General features: G+C 36.7%; 1 protein-coding gene across 2 annotated transcripts in view; it reads right to left on the bottom strand.

Annotated features, from left to right (window-relative positions):
• SEMA3C (semaphorin 3C) overlaps positions 1-20,739 on the bottom strand; it is a 125,484-nt gene that overhangs the window by 42,450 nt on the left and 62,295 nt on the right. For both annotated transcript variants that reach the window (XM_065837713.2, XM_071803485.1), the window contains exons 3-6: positions 11,886-12,046; positions 9,331-9,393; positions 5,696-5,815; positions 1,828-1,918 (exon numbers count right to left, since the gene is read on the bottom strand). In XM_065837713.2, coding sequence (XP_065693785.1) covers positions 1,828-1,918; positions 5,696-5,815; positions 9,331-9,393; positions 11,886-12,046 — 435 coding nt within the window. The remainder of the gene's footprint in view (positions 1-1,827; positions 1,919-5,695; positions 5,816-9,330; positions 9,394-11,885; positions 12,047-20,739) is intronic.

Consider the following 20,739-nt stretch of genomic DNA (forward strand, 5'->3'; position numbering starts at 1 on the left):
AGAGAGTCCATTGGTTCAGGTCTTGCATTTTGACTCAAGCTGAGATTTATAAAATCTTCCCTTTTATTACATGGATATTGAGGCTAAATTCTGTTAAGTTTAATGTTTTTGAAGTGATTGGACTTTGTAGTATCAGGGAGAAAGTACAAAACTCAATCTATGGGACTCTTTTGAAAATTAATGCAACCTTTGCAGAATAATTTAAGCTTTGTAGACTAATTACGTCATGAAAGATAAGTAAAACACTAGAGATGGTCTCTTCAGTCACATAACTGAGACATCAAGGAAGTTAACGTGAAGTCTACTAAGATGAACAAAGTTGTCACAGATGTATTGAAAAATAGCTTACTGTATATACAGTAATTCAGAAACAATGTATTTTAATGGTGTTTCATAGAATCCAGAAGGAACAAGGATAAGAAACCTTATTTTTTAATGACAGATGATTCATTTAATAATAGCAGAACAGCAATGAGTAGCAGTGGATTAATCCAGCAGTGACTTTGAGCAAACATTTTCTTTACACAGTGAGTATCTGTAAACATTGATCATAGATCACTGATAAGATAAAGATATAAATGAAGCCAAGGTTCAGAGACATGTCTAGGTAGAATTTGCCTGTCTTCTAAAGGTGCTTCAGTTCACACATTTGTGAATGAAATTACTTGTCCTTTGTAGTAAACATATTTGCAATGGGGAATAAAAAAAAAAAGAAAATAAGTTAAATTACATTTTAACAGACCACGTAGCATAGACTATATGACACTTTTTTAAGCTCACAAGACTCCTACTATAAAGGAAATATCTGGCACAATATCTAATTGTCATTTATTTCAATGGAAGCTGAATGGCAGAAACACCACACACTGTGCCCTTGTAGACCTTAAATGAAATATGCAATACCTGTGTGCACTAAGTTTTTTTGCTAAGAAAGCCTGAAAAATCTGTGCAACTGCTGTTTCCTTCATAGCAAAAAATATAGCAAGGAGTAGGCACATGTTGAAAAATCAAGGCTTTGATACAAGACGTCTGTGAACACGCTGCAAACATGAAAGGTTGGGTTACACTATATATTTGTAACGTGGTAACTCTTGGTTGAAAAAAAATATTTCTTTTACTGATGACTTAGGTTGCATAAAGTGTATGTCTCCTTTGAGCCTTCAGTTAGGAGTGCAGTAGACACTGCAGTTATTCTTTGTATGGTATATCTCTTACAGTCACTGAGTCCAATCACCACCAATCCACAAGAATATTTGAGGTGTGTCGGTTGTACTACTTTCTGGGCTTTCAAATGGAAGAAAATTGCAAAATTGGTTGGGTATAAAGCCAACTGAAGAGTGAAGAGCCTAGCAATAGCTGGTGGGCTCTACAGCAGAGATGACAACAAAAATGAAATTCAGAGTAACTAAAGTCTTCAGGCTTTCTTTCCCTGGCTACTCTGAGATTTTACAAATAATTAAATGAGACACAAGTGCTGTCAGGATGAACAAGGTCAGAAACCGTTCAAACATAAAATGCTAGACAGGGTAATGAAAAGTTGAAACTGACCCTGGGAAAAAATCTGTAAGCTGGAAAAGGGACAATCTTGTGTTTTCTGTTTCTCCCCTTCAACAGCTCATTTCTGCATCTCATTTGTACACCCACCTTTAACTTCATGAGAACCTCAAAATAAGGATGGACTCAATCCTTTTGCCCATCAGCCAGACAAAAGGCACAGCTCCTTGGAGGCTGAATTCTGTGTCCAGCTCATTTCAGGCATCCCGTCAATCCACACCATGCATGATCACACACATTTAGACCTCAGCAACTTGGAGTCTCTGTACTTACTGATCATAACAGATACCGTGTTCACATTAGGGTTGAAAGAACAGCGTCCCTTCCCTGATTCACACTTGGAGTCGATCTTGAAGATTTGTTCCTGCAATGTAGATTTGTGTGTCACTTCTCATTTAAGAAAGCATCAGACATAAAGTGATTTTTATGCTCAGCTGTTTCTAGTATCAACAGTTCTCAGCACTACTGGGCACTTTTGCTGCACTATCAGCAGTTTAGCGTTCCTATTCAGAATTTCATTATCTTTTTTAGACAGTGTTTTCATTGGTACCCAGTTATTTTCATGACTATTGTTATAAATTCAATACACTGAAACAGAGAGTTTTTCCCTCTACCACAGTTATGCTTTGGAGAGGTTGCCCGACCTCTGCAGTAACATCTGTGGAGATTGCTTCTTTTTTTTTTTTAAGTTATTTATCATTTGCTGGATATACGGTGATACTGCCTAGGATATTATAATAAACCTACTAGAACAATAATACATACTAAAGAAAAACCTTTTATGACAACCATAATTTGGTGACAGTATAGATCATTTGCTCTTTCCTGAGCCATCAGACCCCCAAAAATCCCCTAAATCATGCTTATTTTTTTCAATATAATCTCTTGGATTATTCGTAGAGCTCCACTTCAGTAGTCACAGGTGATTTATCAATATCTCTCGTTGTAGCCTGAAATCTCTTGGAAAATTTTGCTGTTTAGGAATCTTGGTATAAGGCTTTGTTTATATTTTATGTGGTATATAAGTATGAAATCTATTTGGCAATCAGGATTACATCTTGAAATGCAAATAGTCTAAATATCTTTAGAAAATCCACCCATCTCGGAGCACTTCTTCACTTCTTGGTTCCCAACAATACTGAAGAGCACAATATGCTGAGCAGGAAGGGACTCAGCTTCAAGTCCATTCCCTAAAACTGTAGCCAGTAAGGGCAGAGACATTGATTTGTCAGATCTACTCACACACCATTGTATACCAAACAAACAACTTGTTCCTAGCCTCCTATAAAAAATTCCTAATCTTTAATAAAAGGTCAAAAGACACAACTGCAGAGAAAAACAAAAACAAAACCAAAAACCAACAACACCCAAACTTAAAACATCCCCATTTCAACACAAAAAAGTAGCTGACGAAAACTCCAAAAAAAGTCTTCTCTGATGTAGATGCCAGTGTACCAATTATTCAGCTAAGGGCAGTAACTCTTATATTCCCTATAACAATTAATGTAAATCACAGGGCAATGGGGATGCCACACAGATCACTGAGCAGTCATTTGGCAACAGGGAACTGGAGGCTCCACCACCCTGAAACACTCAGCTACAGCAGGAAGTTTTCATACCTATTATCCCAAATCCCTTTTCCCCCTCTTCTGTTTTGCCTAATTTAATCACAGAGATCTTATCTACTTCTTCAGTAATAAGCAAGTTAAACAATGTTAAAACATAAGTATGAAGTTTCTAATATGATCTTGGGTTTTTTTGGTGTTGTTTTACTTCTAGATTAATATGCAGCTTGATGTTAATCCATATTTAGTGTATTATACTACTACTTACCAATTCAAAATGCCCACAACTGCACTATTAAATCAACTCCAGGATTACGCTTAATTTTCATATATATTAAACTTTTTAGCCTATAATTAATTCACATAGTGATTACGTTTCCTTCTATTTATATTTATTTTGACATTAGAATATATTTGGGTGAATAAGAGGGTCATTACTAAAGACCAAAGCATCAGGTGTGCCAAGCAAGAAAATTAATTATATTTTTAAACCTCTATTTCAAGGAAAAGAACAACATTCTGCCTCATCAAGGAAGCTGCCTTTTTTTTTGTGAGATTATGTAGAATCCTGAAGACAAAAGAGCAAAACAAGTTTTCTAATGATTGTTGGATACAATTCTTGCTGTCAGGCTTTGTAGTTTCTAGAGAAAAACAGATGTGTTTTCTAAAATATCCATTTTGTATGTGCAAAACCACCTTTATATGCATGGAAAACTGCAAAATTAAAGGTGAAATGATAAAAGCAGAGAAAAAAATGAGTTCTCAGTAGTTCCATCAGCACTACGTAGTTCTTCATTCTGGTCTATTAATTAGTTGTGAACTGATATATGCAACGAGTTCAAAAGGAAATGCTTGGTTTTAAACTGTTATGCTATTGTTGGCCTGTACAGTAATGGCTTTGAGCATGCGATGCCTACAGTCAAGTGTCTGAAAGACTCCAGACGTCTGAAACAGCAGTTTATTTAATCAATTGATCATAGGCATGTAGCTATACAGACAAGCTAAGTGAAGCCAATTCTGCTCTTCCAAGACTTGTCTCTTTACTTTTAACTTAAGAAATTGAATATCTTGTGTCATCATGAGATGTCATTTCCCGCCCTTCCCCTCCCTCCCACTCTCATTTACACAAACCCTAAAATAATGAGATTCAAAATTTGCTGGGCAATGGTACTAGTACTTCAGTTAATAAAGGAAGATTGTATTAATTAGAGACAAATGGGATTGCTTTCCATATTTTAAATAATTTGTCAAAAAATAGGATAATGCTGAAGAAAGCTGACCTCAGTTTCAAAACAAATCAAAATAAGTTAATGCAGACTCCATTAACCGAAAGGATGGATTTACTTATTCAGTTCTGCTTGCCTGTGTTTTAAATCCAGGCCTATGAACCCCTACTTTTAGATCATTCATTAGGACTGAAGTTGCAGTGATTCAGACTACATACTCTGTTAAGGAGGCTGGAACCAGGTAGGGAATTACCAAAAGTCACTGAGATCATCCCATGCAAACATACCTGGGGAAACAATGATTTATCACCTCTCTGGCAGCCTCTGCAGTAGCCTTGAGTCTTGGCCAGAATTCCCATCCCATTCCCAGTGAAATCAATGATGAATTTCCCAGTGTCTTCCCTAGAAGCCAGCCCAGCTTTTCAAGCTGCCCTCACATGGCAAAGCTCCAGGTAGCACTCTTTGATCTTCCTTCCCAACACATCTGCTTCCACGTTCTACAGGAAAATATACTGCACGACCCTGGGCCTGCAGACATGAATCTGACCCAAAAGCTACTGAGGTGCTGGATCTCAGTTAGGTGGTTTTCTTTCTCCTTCTGGTTGCTTAATTTATTACCTATTATATTTGCACATAAACAAACATTTCAGTTTCAAATCAGGAAACTTGGACAATATACTTACGAAACATCTGGTACTTTGTATATGGAAAATCTACAGTGAAACTGAATACAGAAAAACTGGAGATCTATCTAGACAAAATGAGATTTTGTCTAGAAGATCTCACAGTGATGAGAAAACTTACTGACTTCATCACAGCAGAATATACTGGAGCAAAAACTGTGCAGCAGATGAAAGTTGCCTGAACTGGGATTGCATCTACTGGGTATTAAGTTGAAGTCCAGCAAACCTTCACATCCCTGACTAGTTGGCCAACTGAAAGGCTTCTCCCAATAATAAGTAACACATGGACGTTATAAAATTGGACAGCATAGTTTACTTTTTTATCTAATTGGCTATTTTCTTTCAAGTATTTCTTGGTGATTTTTCCAACAAACAGTAGGACTGAATTCACCAGACAACCTCATATAAAAAGTAGTATCAAATGCAGCCCAGCACACGGTATGACTGTGAAATTGTGGACAGACATCATATTTGAGGCATGGCTTTTGATCATGGCTTTGCTTCTTGCTGGTAGCAGGTCAGTAAACTATCTTTGTTATTTTTCTATTTAACATGAGTGAAGGGATTTATTTGGATCATTGATTTTGGCATTTTCAAAATTTTGAGGTTTGCATAACATGAGCAAGACCCACCACAAAGTAAGCAGATAAAATGAAAAGAGACTTACCTCAGACCTGCGTCCTCTGTTGACATAAACACACACGGGGCTGAAGGCACCGCTGCCACAGACATACAGGTGTGTGCGGTTGTACGACTGTATCACACGCACAAAATTTCCACAGCCATGCTGCAGGGAATACAGGAATAAATAATTTCACACTGGGAAATGTTATTAGATGTTATGAACTTTAGGGAATAGATACAGTTTATAATGTAAGTAGTATCATGAAAACCGCTGTGGACTTCTATTTCCATGTCGTTTTGCCTTCTCTGGGAACTGGGCGTTGATAGAGCACTAGTTATAGAGGAGTGCATGTAACTTTCCATCTCCACACAGAAATACGATTTTCATGCACAGACTTCTCTGTACCTTCCACGGGAAGAAGCATGATCTCTGCAGGAAGTACCTTTATAAAGTAGGAAGTAACTTTATAAATTTTCCTTAAGGACACCTACAAAACAGTCTCTTCCTTCTTTTTTTTTTTCCTCCCTTAATTTTTTTATGATGGCTGTGGATAATTAAAAAAAAAAACAAAGTAAGCTCTAATCTCAGATCCCATTATTTCTGTGAAAAACTTATTTTCAGAGCATTAAAACTCTGAACAACACAAAGCAAATTTTCAGTGAAATGTTGCTTCATATTGAAGATGATTTGTAACATCTTCAAATCAGCATGAAAATTAAACCAGAATGTTTAGTGCCATACAGTTTCACACCACCAAATTTACAGTTTTCTCCTTCCAGCATACCTCTTCCTTCTCTTGCCTTTTCCTATTTTGACTATGATCAATTGTTAATGTACTTTATGTCTAAAATATTTTTCTTGCTGAATATTTTTCTTTCTGAGATCTCAGAACAGCCTTCATATTCAATCATGCAAACCTTCACAAGAAAACAGTGAGAACTGTATATATTTTGGGAGCACAGGATTGGAAACTGTGCCATCAGTCATCTTTGTGAAAATCAGTGGAGTTAATTCTTGTCCAGCATACCGCACAGTTTATTTATATTTAAAGGCATTCATATTTTTGGTTCAGCAGGAGCAGGTACTGCACTACAACATCTGAAAACTAGTGCATAACTGTAGGTGCTTCAGAGTTCATGGAAAGAGTTTCTCTACAGGGAACACTACATATCTTCAGTGAAATGTTAGCTCTAGTTATATGGAAAAAAATCCTTTAACCCAGTCAAAATATATTGTTTCTCTAAAGCTGAAGGCTGTTCCTAAATGTTTCCATTTTCTCATATCCAGCTATCTTAGTTTGACTCAGAAATGGCTTTAGTAATGTCTTGATATCAAAATTGTGTGTTTCTCAGCAGTATTACCAATCCACATTACTTCTATGGAAAGGGAAGGAGGACAAGTGAGGATATACCACTAACTTACATTAAAGTATATGCCAGAAAGTAAACTAACGCTTTCTTTTCTTGATTGCATAAAACTTTTCTAGAATACTCCCAGATAAAGGATTACATGCAGAGAAGTCTCAGAATGAAAGCATTCAGGGATCAGGACTAGGAGAAAATGTCTACATGAACAGTACTGGTACTTTGAACTTACTACTCTGCTTCAGCTCCATGACATGTGCTGTCCAAAATGTCTATGACAAGAACATAGGCATGGTTAGATGAATTCCTCTCTTCTGTGAGGACAGTTTGCTGGGGTAACTGTCTGACACATACTATGTCTTCATGCCTCTTCACTTTATTATCTTCTCTGAGACTTTGCCCGTCTCTCTAATGTTGAACCACTGAACACCACTTGCAATTTGCTATGTGATTAATCTGGGTACTGCACTGTGAGTCCACAACCAGCAAAGCAAAAAATTGTCATTTCATAATATATTCTGTAGGACTGCTGTGCAAAAGCACCTATACTTCAGTTTATTTCACATTTCTTGATATTAAAGTACTTTGTGTTTTTAAATCAGTTGAGTCTGAGGTAACATTAAATAGTTGTCATTAGGATGGATGTTTGTCAAAGGCGGTGGCTAAGCTTTAGACGCCCATATACTACTGGCACTTCTCTTGGATCAGATACCAACACTCACTCAGTAATGATGTCTGGGGAAATGCCTCTCTCTAGACATCTGAAAGTCAGACATCTGTGCCACAGTCCATGTAGAGAAATAGATGTCATGCTAATGTAAGCATTCAAGTTAGCCTGGTGAACGTACTATTTAGTAATGGAAAAGGCAGCCAAAGATGACAAATTCAGACACCAATGTTTCTTTAATGGGAGGGATTTGAACCCCCTTAAATCTCCTTGAAAAAGAATTCAGTGATTATATAAAGTCCTCTATTGGCTGCTCCAAGTGATAATCACTGTTTTCTAATAGGTCAAATGTTATCATGTATTCATAATTCATGCCCTCCCCCCCCCTTTTTTTTTTTTAATTCATTTGAAACTCTTCTTCTGAATTCATTCTCTGCTTCTCACACTATTACCAGGAATGAAACTCACAAGAATGCTATTTAAATTGAATTATAAATTTCAAGTTGTAAACAGCGACTTAGCACTGGTTTCTCTTTTTCTCATTATTTCAGTGAGCTTTCAATAAGACACATCATTGATTTTAGTGGGAACAGCAGCTGTTCCTCAGTATCTTTTTTTTTTTTCTCCTTTAGGCTATTGAGGACACATACTAAGAAACTTAATGTAAACTTCTATATTTGGACCTTAATTTTTCTTCTGCAATGCACAGCTGAAATTAAAAAAATCAGCTAAAGCTGATGCACATAGGCATTCTTAATTGATTACATTGCAGGATATTAGCTGTACCCACAATTATACTGTAGTAAAAACAGAGGTTTTATTCAGAAATCTGTCCACTAATGCAGCAACATTTGGGCACTTCCATATGATTAAAAGCTAGGAAAGTTTCATCACTATATATCCACCATCAAAAGTTCTCTGGAGAGTTCAGTATGTAGTAGTTTCTTAGATTTACTTCCCTGTGGATCACATACTTTGCATACTGTTTTCTGCTTAGAGTATCATCTGCATTTTTCCTATTTTTGCCCTAGAAGAAAAACATGAGCGAGACTAGTGAACTTTTGAATTTCAAATAAAAGCATTGACTTGTGGAAGGAACCTGCCTGTAGAGACTGTTCCTGGGGTGAGCAGACAGCCAGAGTGCTTCCCCACACCAAACAACAGCTCAGCAGGCTGTTCAGCATCGTCTCCAGGGATGTGGGAAGCGGTGGATTTCCCAGCATTGGACACTTCTAAGACTCAGCTGGACAGGGTCCTCGGCCATCTTCTCTAGACTGTGATTTTGTCAAGAAAGTTTGGACCAGATGATCCTTGTTGTCCCTTCTAGCCTGGTATTCTATGATTCGATGATTCTATAACCACCAGGACATATCTGGAAAGTACTATTACCAAATTTAACTCGTAAAAAGAAAGAAAGTTGAGGAAATGGACAATGCATATATATTTCCATCTGTCAAAGTCTGAAGGTGCATTCTATCTTTATAGCTTGTTTTTTTCATAAATTCACTTTATCACTTGTCCTGCAGAGGATTTAAAAATCAAAACAAACACTTCCTTCATTTTATTTTTGGCTGCACTCAAGGTGCTCTTACTTTATTGCCAAGTACGTAATTTGTGTATGTGTGTGTATGTGGATTATAACTTACTGTAGGATCTTTGCCAGCCATTTTGCACTCTTCAACCTTGTTTGCTGACGCTGGCCAGAAAATCTGCAACGAAAGAAATATCTTTTAAATAACACATGTATTACATAATTTAAATGAAATATTTCACTGTTTAACTTACACTAATAAGTAAATATTTGGGTATCTTTTACACCTTGATTATAAGGCAAAAAAAGAATTTTCACTGATAAATGAAAATAACTTTCTGCCTTAGTATGCAGTAAACAAACCAAAGGCCCAGGTCTTTGGTTGATATAAATTAATTTTATTAAACATTTTTAAGATAAGTTGATATATTTAAACTTCTTCTAAATAAGAGATATTTTCAGCATCATTTCCCAAATTACTGTCCACCTTTACTTTTCTACTTCTGCTGAATTTCTGAAATTGTTCACACTAGAAACCAGAAGACTAAAATACTGAAAGAAGAGTCCTTCTAAAAAAGTTTGTTTTTAAGAGTAAAGGTTTGGACAATCTCATGATAAAGCCTGCTTAAAATCTTAAGTTTTCAGCCTGATTTTGTGATTTCTTTCCAAGACACCTTTCACTACAGATCTACTACCAAGATATCTACTATCTATCTACTTAGAAGATACCTTGCACTACAGATTTTCCAAGAAAGACCTCAGTGTCTGAATGTTTATCTGATCTATACTCTAAAGTTATTGAGCTTCTTCCATTATTTATTTTGATTTTGAAATAGAAAAGGCATCAATTAGAAATCTCTTCCTAGAAATTTAGTACGTGGCAGAGTCTGATAACATTTAGCCTGAAGATAACATGAAGAATAGCATTACAAGATCTCTGTGTGTGTGTGTATATATATATATATACACATATATATATGCAGAGAGTTGTAGATATCTATGCATATCTATATAAGGTTTCTATAATGGCATAAGATTAGCAAAGTGAATCTGTTATAAAAATAAATAAACAAATGAAATAACCTGTGGAATTGCAGAGATTAAATCTGACCCTAACAGCAGGTGATCACATTCACTGCTAGTAAATTGCAGGTGTTTCTGCTTTTTGTTGACATTTTTTTAAATTCTTATTTTTGCAGGCCTAAATAGACTGCTGAAATGCCTCACAGCTTTATAGTGCAGAATATACTTCACCCAGCAGAAGCCTTCCTATCTAACCAAACTCTCTGCAGAATTAAAAGCAACCTGCTATGGGAAGGTTGAAGCCCAGTAACTAGTTGAGAGGGGAATTAACAAGAAGGTTACACAAGCTATTTCAGATCAGAGAAAGTGGCCCCATTTCAGAGGAGGATTTCTGTACCATCAGGAGGAGGAAGGGTGCGTTCACGCCATCACACGAGAGGCATTTAATTTAAATGTGTAAGTCAAGAGTTAGCCTCCCTGCACTCCCTGTGCAATCAATTCAGGTAGACAGGCATGTCCAGAGGGTGATTCAGAGCAAAGCCTAATTTAACTGCTCTTAATCACCCTCCAGCAGGGCCTCTTTCTCTCTCCTGACACATTAAAAGCCTTGCCTCTTAGGCAAAGCATTTAACTTCTCTGCTGCAAGCTGGATATCTCTGCCCCTTGATACCCCTGAGGTACAGTAATTAAACCTGTAGATTAAAGGATTGGATGCATTTGGTAGAACAAGGCCTTTACAGTACAGTTTAAGGTAGTGTTGTAGCTGTGACAATCTAAAGATAGGCATGGCAAAGTCTGTAGAGAAGTAATGTCTTTACAGTCAGGCTTCTTGGCATGCAAATACTTCAGCAAGCCACCTATTCTAAAAGCAAAGAAGCTGGATTTGAACTGGCTCTTGAAACAGAAGAATATGCAAAAGTGTTTTAAACACTTGATAATTTGATTCTTTTTAGATACAGGCTGCCTACGACAGTTTGGGGAGGTGGGACACAGAGGGTCCTTAGAAAATGGCATCTCAGTAAGTGAGAGAAGCTGGAATATAGGTGGTGCCAAGAGGGAGATGAAGGTCAGAGTGTCCAGAAAGCCCCAAACAGGAGATGTTCCAGCAAGGGCCATGGTGTCCAAAAAATCCCAAATAGGAGCTGCTCCAGCCCCACATGTGAAGGGCAAGGGCTGACACAGACATAACAAAGACTGGAAAAGATTTTGGCAAATAGGGTTCGGGCACAAAATAAAAATATAGTTGAAGGTTAAAGGCAACTCTGTAGTTTTTATCTCGTGGCCTTAAAATTATCGCATGTACCTTATTATTCCTTACAGGCTTCTTTTAAAAATGTATCTCTGAATTATCTTAAATCTTGGAATGGACTGGAAACTATCAACCCATCCAAATTTTCCTTGTGAGGCCAAGACATGCTGAATGTGGCTTTGAAATGAGTAAACAGGTCAATTTTTAAACCGTGTTTGAGGAGCAGTCAGGCTAATAGCTTGTTCATCTTGCATTACACATAAAAGAAGAACTAACAGTTCAATAAAGTGCAGACCTGGGCTTCTGCCTGCTGGAAATAATGAAACACACTTTTTTCTCTTAAAAAGAAAGGCACATAGTAAAGCAACCTGGATTCTTAAAATAAATCTTGAACTTACACTGAGAGGGTCCTGGCTTATATTATTAATATTCAAAGACAGAATATGATCTTTGCTGCCCACGTAGATTCGATCCTGATCTTCATCCATTAATAATATCCTGTAATCCAGGGGACTGTGGGATATTCTGTGATATTCGGAGGTCTTAGTTTCTTGTAGCTCTGAAACAGTAAAGACAACAAGTTAATAAAGTGGTTCAATTGGCATTCTTGCTTCACAGCTGAACTTCTTTCTAAATAAAGGAATGTTTATACACAAGTGGAGTCAATAAGAGGTGAAATACCTTCATCAGACACTTGGTAATAATGTAATGCTCAAGTTAAAATATTTTTTTCCCAGCTTTAATGCAATTTTTTAATACATTAAGTATCTAGACATACCTCATAAAAAGCAGGCATTGCTGTTATTCATTCATCTAATTAATTCTTATTTTAATGGATATGATTATTTACAGCTTTAGCTTTTAAAGAAGATCATATATTAAGTTAATCAATTGGTTCAATACATTTTGAAGTTTATGACAGCAGAAAATCCACAAGATCAATGAAAACTATATAAGAACAGTTTACTTTCTTTTCCTAATGGGGAGTTCACTAAGAATAGGTTTTTATCTTTTTCAAGGTCATTTTTTTTAATTTCATCACCATGTACGGCTTATTTTAAAGAAAACAATTTGTATTCAGTCAAGCCTAAATGTACTCATTTATTCAGTTGTTCATTTATGGGATTCAGACCAAACTATCAGAACTGTAAACTAATTCTTTTTTTTCTACATAAAACTTCCTGAAGTGAAGTGAAGTGAAGTGAAGTGAAGTGAAGCGAAGTGAAAAGCATCCTTTGATTTCCGTAGTGCAGGATTAGGTCTGTTACAGGAACAGCACAAGCATCTGCAATTATTACTTGTTGCCCCTGAGAAAGCTCGGCATTTCTGTCTTTGCTTGGCCAATATATTTTGTCCTCCATTCAGATTATTTTTCTTTTCAGTAATAACAGAAGGGATATTTCTCAAGAAACTTTAATAATCTATTTGTCCTCATTAAAATATTTAACATATAATTATGCTCTTACCTCATGAGCATTATTACTGAGTTGTCTTCCCTGTGACTCTAAAAAGGTGGCAAATACACAGTACGTATGAAAGTGAAGCCCCCTATAATGTTTATTCATATATCTAAGAACTGAGTCCACATCCCTTTCATGAACTGCTTATACAGGAAAATATGGTTTGTCACTGTTGCTAAAGTTCATTATTTCCCTATAGAAAACAGTAGCTATGTTTTCCAAAATTAATCATCTTTGCCTTTTAGATGACTAGATTAACATGGGCTAATGACATTTTGGAGAACAAAACTCTCAAAACAAAGCCATTTTGAATACTTGCTCTGTTAAAAAAAAAAAAAAAAAGAAAAGAAAAAAAGAAAAGAAAAAAACAAGTGTGCCTAAAGTATGTACTTTCCGTAAAACAGATATTTAGTGGGAAGCATAATTTTTTCATTGAAAATTACTTGGACAACAATTTTTGACAAGCTGTAGACAATATACAGCCAAAGGCTGAAATCTTGGAACTTATACCTGTCTGCTAAAGATCTAATGACTGAAAGAACACTTATCAGAATATGATGTGCATTGACAAATATGACACGTAAGTCTACCTAATTTTTATCACGATTGTTGGATAGTTTCATAGGAAGATGAAAAATATACTCAATTACTGAAAGTTACAATGTTTTGATTCACTCAGATGCACGACAGCTTTCAGGAGCTAAGGGCTGCCTACATGCATTTATTTATGGTAATATTAAAAAAATAATAATAGTATTTCTATTTCATATGTCCCTCAACAAAAGATAAACATACACTCAAGATTTACAGTCTGTGCCTAAAAGCTTAAACTGAAACAGTACTCATGAAATATATATGAAAATTGTCCATATCATTTTGAGAAGGCTTTCTTCAACCCTTGAAAAATCAATGTTTTTACTTTATTTATTATAAAAAAAAATCCTCCCTGTAAGCTTTTATCTTGGATTTCCAAAGGCACCAGGGAGACTCACCAGCATTGTGCCATTAGAATGCAAGCCCTTTGCTCTCCCTGAAATTCTTAGACTGACCTTTCATAACAAACCCAGTGATCATCTCTTTTCCTGGTGGCCTTATTAACTTTACTGTAATATTTGGCGGCTGTAAGGTGAAACTTAACCTTCTCATAATGTATATTTGATATCGTAGAAAAGCACAGATAAACTGGGAGAGGCAGCAGTTTCCCCTGGCATAATGCCCCTCTTTACTGCTCCGGTGACTGACAATGACTGACAGTGAATAAATCATGACTGACATAAAAGATGATCAAGATCATGATGATTAAGAGTGAGATAAAAACAGCAACAGATATTTGATTTCCACAATTTTCATCTATTAAAATCCATTATTTTCTGGGATGTTTAACCCCTTTGCAATGATATTCTTTCTAAAGCACCTGAAGGGTAATCTGTCTCAACCAAGTTGCTGCTGAGGAGAATACCTTATGACATGCCACTAGACTACAGAAACTCTACGCCATTCATAGGAGAGAAGGAAAGCCCTGAAACAAATACTGTCATACAGATTTATTAGTTTTATTTCTTTCAGTGCTGTAGCTTACAGTCAATTGCCTCTTAGAGGTACTCAAGCAAGTGGAGATGGAATTTATAACTCCTCAAATTTTACTTTCTTTTAACAAAATTTACCACAGAATTACCCCAGAAAATTTATTTTTTTAAATATTTACTATCAGGGTGTTGTTACTTGGAAAGAGCAATGGCTGGAATGATGCTGTAAGGTCTTCCACATTCCTTTTCATGTTCAAAAGTTTTTGTAAAATAATGATGTAAACATTTACTGACTTTCAGAGCAAATTATATTCCATGCTTTGGGAATTTAACCAAACATTCAATGCAGTAAATCCTGTATGGAGAATGATGTTGTTGACATCTCTTTGTGAATATTAACAATTTTGTTTGGTAATTAAAAAAATAACAATAATACATTCCATACGCAAATAACTGTGATCCTTAATGATACAAGAATAACCTTTGTTCATCCTTTTTTTTTAACAGTCAGTGAATTTAGTTGTGTCTTTCCACAATGATAAAGCCAATACCAACTTGATTCCTACTGTTAGAAATTTGATCTTAGCAGACAGGTTATGTAGCTCTCATTCCTTTTAATGAAAAAAAAAAAAAACAAAACAAACAACTGTAGTGAGCTCTCTCCTGAGAAATATTATTATTACTGAACTGCACATTTTAGACATCCCAATAATTGGGAGATTTCTCCATACACCATGTACGGCTTACTGACAATTACACAGTTTAACAACTACTCTTTAATTATCCTTCTAATCCACCACAAAAAAAAAATGCAAGTATTATTTTCTAAAAAAGTGTGTTCTCACAGGAGAAACAACAAAATGTTTGTGTATTATTAACACCACAAAAGCCTTTGTAATGCTCAAAATTCATTGTGTTGGCCAGAACAAAAAAATCACAGCTATCAGATACTGGTAATCCAGGAAGGTGAAGATATCTCTCCTGCTGACAAACACAGTCTATTACACCCAAATTGTCCAACCTGCACATGGGTATAGAGCCGCTCATCAGGTTGTCCTCCGAATGCCTTATTTAATCACTCAACATGAACCTTTCATCACTTCTTAATTTGGATTCACTGGTGTCACAATGCTGCAAACACAGCCTGACTTTCCTAACATAAGGGATATGGTAATCCCTAATGTGTAAAATAAGACACCAATATCAGCAACTTCCCTGATAGACAGCCTAATACGGATGTTTTATACACGTTACTGAAACTAATATATTTTTTAGCACAAACATCCCAAAATATTATTATTTCCTGTTTGCAGGAAACACTTCTTACTGAAAAGTTCAGTATAATCAAGAAATATTTTACATTGCAGAATATGGCAAAACTGCAGCCATGGAATGGAAGCATTCCCACCCCAAGTTCAAAGCACTGAGTTTATCCACTGATAAATTGTGGATAAACTACGATACATGAGAGAGCACATGTGGTTCTCTCTGCACTAAACCACTCCAGGGTTTCCAGCCTGTCAGGGCTTCTTTGAGCAGACCTAGTCTGCTCTGTCAAGCTTTTAATTTAGGATCCCCTGTGATAAAGTACAAGAAACAATATGTTTTTCCTCTACTTTCCTGCTGGTATAAGGATTCCATCTCAGAAGGCTGTTTATGGGGAAGCTCAGAGTAGAGGCAGAGATTTGGTGTATGCGCCTCAAAACAAGCAGGGAGTAAAGGACAGCAATCCAGGCTCACACACAACACCACAGGGAAGGGGACAAACACAGCTTTCCAGAAAGATGGGCTACATCTCCCCAGGGAACCTCTGCTTCCCAAATTGGCACGGATTTTACGTAGCCTTAGTGATTTGGAAGTCAGCAATACAATAGTGTTTTATTTTATTCCTTCATGGGGTGCACTACTGACAGGCCTTGTGTACATCCAGCAGTAGGTTTGATGTGAGCTTCTAGTTAAGAAGGCTGAAAGACTCTCTTAAGCCTCATTAAGCCTTGAGTCTGTGCCAACGAATATGCCAGCCCATGTCAAATGTGAAACTGCAATGTAAAATCTCACCTTCCAGGAACTGGAATGAAACCACCTTTTTTTTTTTTTTTTTTCCTCCATATAAATAAATATTCAAGTAGAATGATGTTTTTGCTTATAACATCAAATGGAAATGGCACTCTTTTACTCACAGGTCACTTCCAAACAGATGAAAATGTAATTTGCACATATGAATTTAGAGATACACTGCACACAATGTTGCTAACATTGAAAGGAATGGTTATATATTTTAAAAATGTGAGTGAAACCAGACATATCTGCAAAGTTGCAAAAATTATTTCAAAAAATGCTTCAGCCAGAAGAAAAGTTCTACTTTTTTTTCCTACTCCGTATTAACTACTCTGTTTTGTAGCTTATTAATAGAAATGACTCAAAAAGATCTAGTTAAAAGGTATTGTAGTTCATCAGAATCTAATAATTTAACTATTGTTTTCTTAGCCTTATTTCTGATTTTTTAGTGTAAAGAAATGGAAGAAATAAATGTATTGTTTTTATAGTTCATATTGTACCTCTGAAAAAGTCTGCTATTTATAATATTTTCAACTGTGTGAGGATACAATGTGAATGGTTTGTTGAATTTTATGTACAGAAAGAGAACAAGGTAAGTCTGACTATTTCCTTTCAAAACTCCAGAATGAGTCACCTTTGCACTGTCGATATTCCTTTTCTTTGAAGAAATCTGTATTGATTCCTTCTACTTAAGGGAGGTGAGATAAGAGAGCTGCTGAAACATTTTGCCACAGCTCATGCCGTGTTCAAACTAAAACCCAGTCCTCAGCCAGCTCTCAAGTGAAGCTGATTAGAAATGGGTAATGCAGTCATTTGGCCAAAGAGCCACAAGCAGCCAGATGTGCTACTAGTCAGTCCCTTGTGTGCCTTAACCACACAGGGCCCAAAAAGCTCAGGCGGACCTTTGACCTTTTCTTTATCTCTTTATCTCTTCTCCATGCATGAGAAGTCTTTGTAATTTTTTTTAATGCTGTTAGAATGAAATTTGGCTTTTTGTATAAGGAGGTAATAGGTTTATTAGAAATGGAAATCACAGATGTGCACGCTTGCTAGCTTCTGGATCTGTCTGAAAGGGTTTTAATTAAATTTTTATTAAAAAAAAAGAGCGAGTTAGAGGTGAGAAAATAGATTTACAAGTGTCTCATAAAATCACACGCTAACTAATTAACAAGATCACTTGGAGGATAGGGAGGAGGGGAGTTCAGACAGTACAGGCTGAAGCAGAAACCCTCTTTGCCCAGAGGTAAAATGTGCAATTTGCTAGAAGAAAACTTAATTGATGTATTTGGAATGAGAGTAAATAACACAGAAATGTCAACGATACCGAAATATGATCTGGTATAAATATACACCTTGAAGACTCGTTAGTATATTTGCTAAATGAGTTGAAAATGGAATTTAAGCGTTACTGGATTGAGATACTGCAGTCTTTTATAAATAGAAATAATAGCACTGAGGTTAAGTCTTTGGAGAACCAGGCTCAGAGGTAGCTCTAGCATGTCTGAAGTACAATCTGTCACCTTGAGCAGCTCAACATACACATTAGGAGCTGTAAAACACTCAATAGCTCTTTGTGAAGGGGACCATGTGTTGATAGGAAAAGACATACCAGTTAATAGTTGACCTTAAGCAGAGCATTCACATATGTCAGTAGATGAGTTCTTTGTTTACAATTCATACGACACACAGAAGTCCTAAGATCCTGATAACTCATAGTCTTTAAAAATATCACAATAGAGTATTAACTGGCTTTAGATCTTGGGGCTTTTCAAAAGTTGCACCGAAAGAGGAATCACTCATGAGCGTGCTGTTTTGTTGAAACTACCAAAAACTGACAGAGAATTTTTCATCTTCGATTTGCTACTTTGAAGAACAAAGGAGGGGCAAATCCACTGAGGTGTAGGCAGCTGCCAGTTTTGTGCAGAAGGAATGTGCTTTCTAGGCAAAGGCAAACACTTAACAAGAGAAAGTCACTTACTTGTATGTGGCAAAATGTACTAGCATGGCTCTGTGGCACATTCATCAACCCAATGTACCCCATAAGTGCATTTTTATTGAAGCTTTACATTATGAAGAACAGACACTATTAAAACACTGATTATTTTTTTTTTACTTACACAGATATTGTCATGATGAAATCACACCACATTCCACATTAGAAGCCCCACTCCAAAACAAAGAGGAAAAATATGTCAACTTTTTTTCCACACTGCAGTTGCACAGCTATTCCAAGTCTTGCCAAATATTCCAGTATTGAGATTCCTCCACTGAGAATCATGCAAGACCACCCACACCCTCCAGCCAGTCAGTCTCGCTAGGCTGAGGACACTTCTTGGCATCATTTTCAGATTATTTCACTTACCTAACTGTAAACCTGGAATAACTCCTCTGAAGTCTATATAGGTATTTCAATAAAAACACTGAAGAGTGGACTTCTTATTTTTTAATAAGTGGTGTGTCCTTATAATTTTATTAGTCATCAATGTTATCCCTTTATATAATTGCAATTTCTGGGTTTTATTTCAGAAGATGTCACAAACACTGCTGCTCAACAGAACTTTCCAAAAGAAGATTATTTAAATATTACCTTCCTCATTTCTGCCCATTATTAATATATCCAGGCTTTATTCTCATTTTTAGTCCCACAAGCAAAGAGACAACTTTGGCAAGCAGGGAGAGCCATGAAGACAGGCCAACCGGGTTTAAGATTACTGCAGTTGAGTTAGGCACATCAGGTGGGAGCCAGTCTTCTCCACGTCTTGCGTGTAACAAGATTGTGTATAACAGCTCAGCAGCATGCAAAATGTGCTCCAAGAGCTGTAAGCTGCATACCGCAGAGTCTGCACAGCGGTACTGAGTTTACTCTTTTATGTCTTTCCAAAAGACAGGGAGAGGGTCCTTGCCACGTTGCCTACAGCTGCACAAGCTCAGCCCATCTCACCCACCAGCCTGGGTGCTTACAGTGGCTTTGCCATGGTGCTTGAGATGTTTTTGCTTTCCAGATGCAGGAGTGAGAAGTTTTTGATTGCCAAGTATGACATTATTTTTGAGATGGAGCAAGAAAAAAAGCCACACCCATGGAGAAGTCAGACAAATTCCACATTATTTTTCTTCTTCTGGGAGCAGTGTATGTTTTCATTGTAATCTCTTGTGTTTTCTCTCTTGCTCTTTTTTTCTAGTGGACCAGCAATCACATCATTAGAGGAACGGCTGTGCGTCCTCCTGTGATCTCAGTCAGACAGAGAAATGTTCCAAGTAGCTATCAGACTGACTGGCCATCTGAAGTCCTGACTGTATGCAGACACCAAAACTCTTTGATCCAAACTTATAGAAAGGTATGAGAAATTGAATAAAATGAATTATTGTAATTGTGTGTCTGAAAAATGAATCAAAATAGAAGCTAGTGCTATCCTCCAACTCAGAACTGGGCAACAACATGAGACTTGTGAGCTGTTCTCCTAATTCATTCATCTTCGTCCCATTTGCCACTCACGGGTTGACCCCTGGAGAGAACGAGTTCTGAGTGTACTTCTTATTCATTTTGCATCTCATTCAGGCTGTTACTTTTGTGATAAAAGCAAACCCTTTAAGGCTTAGGTTTGAGTATCTGACTATTGTTGTGGCAGATGATGTGACCTGGGATATTTCCGAATACTGGGGAGGGAAAGAGAGCAACAGGGGGACTGTAAGTAAGGTTGAGTGAAAGGTAGGTTGTTTTACTGCTTGAATTGTCTTTCTTTGCAAGTTTGCCTTTCTCTTTCAATGTAAGAGTGTATTTTGCAGGTCCACTACGGTAGCCTGTAGACAGCAAAGACATAATTTGCCCTTCACAAAACTGACAGAGGCAGCTATTCCCCAAATGTACAGTTTTGAGGTGCTAAGGCATTTTCACTGATACACTGATAACCATGCCTCTGAAGGGTAGCGAGGAACTATGAAATGTTGCAAAATGATCAACATCTTAAATAATGGAAGTATGATAGTATTCTCTTAGCTTTTCTGAGTGAAAAAGCTCTGCATATCAACTCACATGCGCAGTCTTTCTTTTTCTCTGTGAGTATATTGTCACTAAGCCGCAGAATTGTGCTTGTTGCCAGAGCTAATAAAAACTTATTGAGAAAACACAACTCAACCACTGAAATATTTCATTATGGTTTCTGTAATAAAGTAAGAACCCATTTCACCGTGGTAAGGGAGAGGAACCCTTT

This window comes from Patagioenas fasciata, chromosome 1, assembly GCF_037038585.1.
Source record: "Patagioenas fasciata isolate bPatFas1 chromosome 1, bPatFas1.hap1, whole genome shotgun sequence".
Lineage (NCBI taxonomy): Eukaryota > Metazoa > Chordata > Aves > Columbiformes > Columbidae > Patagioenas > Patagioenas fasciata.